General features: G+C 41.4%; 1 protein-coding gene across 1 annotated transcript; it reads left to right on the top strand.

Moving 5' to 3' along the window:
- Nucleotides 1-1,009: 1,009 nt before the first annotated feature.
- Nucleotides 1,010-4,522, top strand: LOC139405239 (zinc finger and SCAN domain-containing protein 21-like). The gene is made up of 2 exons (XM_071147676.1): nt 1,010-1,367; nt 3,800-4,522. Exons 1-2 carry the CDS (start codon nt 1,010-1,012, stop codon nt 4,519-4,521), a joined length of 1,080 nt encoding a protein of 359 aa, XP_071003777.1. The 3' UTR covers nt 4,522.
- The last annotated feature ends 738 nt before the right edge of the window (nt 4,523-5,260 follow it).

Genomic DNA, 5,260 nt, shown 5'->3' with positions numbered 1-5,260 from the left:
ACACTGGACCAAACATTTATTAAGGTAGACCAAGGTAATATTATATGACATAATTAACACCCCCACAGCATGATGCTGCCACCACCATGCTTCATTCATAAATGTACACTGGACCAAACGTTTATAAAGGTAGACCAAGGTAATATGATACGACATACTGTATGTTGCAGATACATTCATAAATCTACACTGGACCTAACATTTATGCCTCGACATCACTCAGCATTGAATCAAATTTATTTGGGTGAAAACCTAATACAACAATATGTAATATATTCCCAGAGGATGGCAAAGTATTAATTAAAATGTGTAAAGGAAACTGCTTGTGATTTGAAGAAGAGACTACCAGTTCATCACAGACACTAGTTAATAGCGCCCAACCAGAGCTTCTAACTACATTGTTTTAGATTGCCTTCTGGCATGTTTGGAAAGCATATTTACTTATTTGAAATGGGTCGAATCTATGTATTCTTTGGTGTGGTTGAATAGTGATTTTATATGCTATTTTTTACCTCAGCTGCATTACCCACTCCAGTCAGCAGATGGCAACGTGTGTATTTTATGTCGGGGGATGCTGTGTGACGTATAAACCAGTGGACGGTACGCTTCTTTTGTTCACAACAAGCCTGGTAAGGGTGAACTTGGGCAACTTGCTAGAAATCGTCGAATTCGAGACACGTTCTGTGTATATTAGACACTGTTTGTTTTTTAAACACACGCACATGTCTACGTGTTAACGTGTTTTATTCCACATAGTTAGCTAGCTATTTTAGCTAATGCTAAACAGCTAATGCTATATAGCTAGCTAACATCCCCGACCATGAGCTCAGTAATGTACTCCCCCACCTTCTAAAGAAGAGGAGGTCTGCTGGACGGAGAAAGAAGCTCCCGTGAAAGAGAAGAAGGAAGAGGAAGCTGTTACGTTTTTTTGTCGGGTAGGTGGCTTGCTAAGTTAGCATTAGCAACTAACCTAAGGTTAATTATATCTACCTAGTTAACGTCCCCGACCATGAGTTCACTAAACGACTCCCCACCTTCTGAAGAAGAGGTCTGCTGGACGGAGAAAGAAGCTCTGGGGCTGAACATTATCGTAAAAGAAGAAGAGGATATTAGAGTGAAAGGAGAGGAAGGTGAAGAAGAGGAGGATATTAGAGTGAAAGGAGAGGAAGAAGAGGATGCAGCGTTCAGAGTGAAGGAGGAGGAGGACCAGGTCACAGTGAAAGAAGAAGAGGAGGAAGAAGATTTCAAAATAATAAAGGAGGAAGAGGAGGAGGCTATTACATTGAAAGAAGAGGATGTTCTAGTGAAAGGAGAGGAAGAACCCTTTAGAGTGGAAGAGGAGGAGACTGAAGATCTGATTGACACCAGTAAGTAAGATCTTAAAAACAGGGGCATAAACTCTGTCTGCAGTTATGGAACCAAAGTATAGTTTTAAAGTGGCATTCTACTGAACGACCCTGCTGTTTAGTCTATTAAACTGGTACTCACTTCATCCATCTGGAACGACCCTAAAGGGGCAGGCATTCTACTGAACGACCCAGCTGTTTAGTCTATTAAACTGGTACTCACTTCATTCATCTGGAACGACCCTAAAGGGGCAGGCATTCTACTGAACGACCCAGCTGTTTAGTCTATTAAACTGGTACTCACTTCATTCATCTGGAACGACCCTAAAGGGGCAGGCATTCTACTGAACGACCCAGCTGTTTAGTCTATTAAACTGGTACTCACTTCATTCATCTGGAACGACCCTGTTGTTTAATCTATTAAACCAAATCAAATGTATTTATATAGCCCTTCGTACATCAGCTGATATCTCAAAGTGCTGTACAGAAACCCAGCCTAAAACCCCAAACAGCAAGCAATGCAGGTGTAGGCTCATTTACTTGTGTGGCTGCCAGCCAAATAGCATTGAACTTCTTTTGTCATCTGATGGAAATTAAGCTATTTTTCCGCCAAATGTGTTGCACTATAGTTGCACGTCCCTGATCATTCTATATATTTAACAGGACCCCTGTCAATACACAGCTGGACTCACCAGCCCCCCGCTTTCTCCCTTGGTATTTACAAACAAACACTTGACTGGCTTAACTGTTCTGGGGAACTATGCTAAAGATTCATAATGTAAAATAATGTGACTGGCTCAACTGTTCTGGGGAACTACGCTAAAGATTCATAATGTAAAATAATGTGACGGGCTCAACTGTTCTGGGGAACTATGCTAAAGCTTCATAATGTAAAATAATGTGACCGGCTCAACTGTTCTGGGGAACTACGCTAAAGATTCATAATGTAAAATAATGTGACCGGCTCAACTGTTCTGGGGAACTACGCTAAAGATTCATAATGTAAAATAATGTGACCGGCTCAACTGTTCTGGGGAACTACGCTAAAGATTCATAATGTAAAATAATGTGACTGGCTCAACTGTTCTGGGGAACTACGCTAAAGATTCATAATGTAAAATAATGTGACTGGCTCAACTGTTCTGGGGAACTACGCTAAAGATTCATAATGTAAAATAATGTGACGGGTGACATGAGATACGCGATCTGTTCTATCTCCTCTAATGCATTGCGCAAGTTGACTGCAGGTATATACTTTAAAAAGTAGATACAAATATTAACATGTATAGAAAAACTTCAAATAAATAGTTTAAAGTATTGATGGTACTGTAGAGATTGTTAAAGATGCAACGAGTGGGGGCCACCAGCAAAATGGGTTTGATACATGTAGAGTCCTGGACAGAGTCTTGTCCATCAGTCGCTGTGGATGGAGTGGAGCATTAAATATAGAGTCCTGGACAGAGTCTTGTCCATCAGTCGCTGTGGATGGAGTGGAACATTGAATATAGAGTCCTGGATAGAGTCTTGTCTATCAGTCGCTGTGGATGAAGTGGAACATTAAATATAGAGTCCTGGACAGAGTCTTGTCCATCAGTCGCTGTGGATGGAGGGGAACATTAAATATAGAGTCCTGGACAGAGTCTTGTCCATCAGTCGCTGTGGATGGAGTGGAACATTAAATATAGAGTCCTGGACAGAGTCTTGTCTATCAGTTGCTGTGGATGGAGGGGAACATTAAATATAGAGTCCTGGACAGAGTCTTGTCCATCAGTCGCTGTGGATGGAGGGGAACATTAAATATAGAGTCCTGGACAGAGTCTTGTCCATCAGTCGCTGTGGATGGAGGGGAACATTAAATATAGAGTCCTGGACAGAGTCTTGTCCATCATTCGCTTCAGGTTAAGAGCGTTGGGCTAGTAACCAAAAGGTTGCTGGTTCGAATCCCAGAGACAACTAGGTGAAAAATATATCAATGTGCCCTTGAGCAAGGTACTTAACCCTAATTGATCTTTGATAAGAGAGTCTTCTAAATGACAAATCGTGTAACAATTTCAATATAATAATGTTTTCGGGTTCACAATAGTTTCATTTCTAAGTACTAAAACATGGGTAGTGGTCCTAGAACAGAGGTCAAAGGTCAATCGGCTAAAAACCTGCCTCTATGAAAGCAAGGTTCTAGAGTGGTATTATTATTTGTATTTTTTTGGCTACCAAGTAAAAAAATAAATAAATGAAAACTGGCCTCGGGTTATTACCAGTCTGGATTAAACCTCATATGAAGACAGTTTTATCATGTGTAGGTTTCATTCAGGTCTCTGTTTAACTAAATACTCAGTATTTTATTGAGGGATCTAGTCTAGATTAAACCTCATTGGAAGACCGTTTTACCATGTGGAGGTCTTATTCAGGTCTCTGATTAGTATTTAGCTAAATACTCTGTTTGTCTTTGGCAGGAGAGAGACCAGATTTTCACTCTGACAGCGGGAAGAGTTCTTCAGTGGCACCGGACTCCGAGACGCCCAAACCAGCGAGACAACATCACTGCTCCCACTGTGGAAAGAGTTTTTGGTGGTTAGGGCACCTTAGACACCATAAGAGAACGCACACAGGGGAGAAGCCCTACCCATGCTCCCAGTGTGGAAAGAGATTTACCATGTTAGGGAACCTGAAACAGCACGAGAGGACACACACTGCAGAAAGGCCGTTTAAATGTTCCAAGTGTGGAAAGAGTTTTACCTGGTTACGGTACCTCAATAAGCATGAAGAAATACATACAGCAGGGAGGAAGACCTGCCAATGCTCTCAGTGTGGAAAGAGATTTACTACGTTAGGGTACCTGAAAACACACAAGAGAATACACTCCGGAGAGAAGCCTTACCAATGCTCCCAATGCGGAATGACTTATAACCAGTTAGGGAACCTGAAATCACATGAGAGAATACACACGGGAGAGAAGCCCTTCCAGTGCTCCCAGTGTGGAAAGAGATTTACTGGTTCAAAGAACCTGAAATTGCATGTGAGAATACATCGTGATAAACATACAAATACACAGGAGGGGAAGGAGGAGGAGGAGAAGACATACCACTGCTCTCATTGCGGAAAGACATTTTCCCGGGCAGAGGACCTGAAATCACATGAGAGAATAGAGAGGCTGTGTTCCGACTTGAGTTTTTGACTTAGAATGTGTTTCTTCTTCAAGCCACATGAAATCATATTGTACACTGAGTACACCAAACATTAGTATCACCTTCCTAATATTGAGTTGAGCCCCCCCCATTTTGCCCTCAGAACAGCCTCCATTCATCGGGGCATGGACTACAAGGTGTTGAAAGCCTTCTACAGGGATGCTGGCCTATGTTGACTCCAATGCTTCCCATAGTTGTGTCAAGTTGGCTGGATGTCCTTTGGGTTGTGAACCATTCTTGATACTGTTGAGCTGGAAAAACCCAGCCTGGCACCTACTACTATACCCGGTTCAAAGGCAATTACATCTTTTGTCTTGTCCATTCACCCTCTGAATGGCGCATACACACAATCCAGGTTTAAAAGGTTAACCGTTAACCTGTCTCCTCCATATCATATAAACTGATTGAAGTGGATTTAACACGTTTAAAAATAAAAAATAAATCACATTTATTTAACCAGGTAACAGAACACACAGAACACATATAACACATTAAACACACAACACATAGAACACACAACACATAGAACACACAACACATAGAACACACTAGACATAGAACACACAACACATAGAACACACTAGACATAGAACACACTACACATAGAACACACTACACATAGAACACACTACACATAGAACACACTACACATAGAACACACTACACATAGAACACACTACACATTAAACACACTACACATAGAACACACTACACATAGAACACACTACA

This window comes from Oncorhynchus clarkii, unplaced genomic scaffold (genome assembly GCF_045791955.1).
Source record: "Oncorhynchus clarkii lewisi isolate Uvic-CL-2024 unplaced genomic scaffold, UVic_Ocla_1.0 unplaced_contig_6271_pilon_pilon, whole genome shotgun sequence".
NCBI classification, from domain to species: domain Eukaryota; kingdom Metazoa; phylum Chordata; class Actinopteri; order Salmoniformes; family Salmonidae; genus Oncorhynchus; species Oncorhynchus clarkii.
This window is presented reverse-complemented; position numbering and strand designations above follow the sequence as displayed.

Bases quoted from the DNA above. Each gene is read 5' to 3' on its own strand.
- LOC139405239 (XM_071147676.1), top strand. From the start codon at position 1,010: ATGAGTTCACTAAACGACTCCCCACCTTCTGAAGAAGAGGTCTGCTGG. The intron at 1,368-3,799 runs GTAAGTAAGATC...TGTCTTTGGCAG, and splicing joins TGAAGATCTGATTGACACCA to GAGAGAGACCAGATTTTCAC.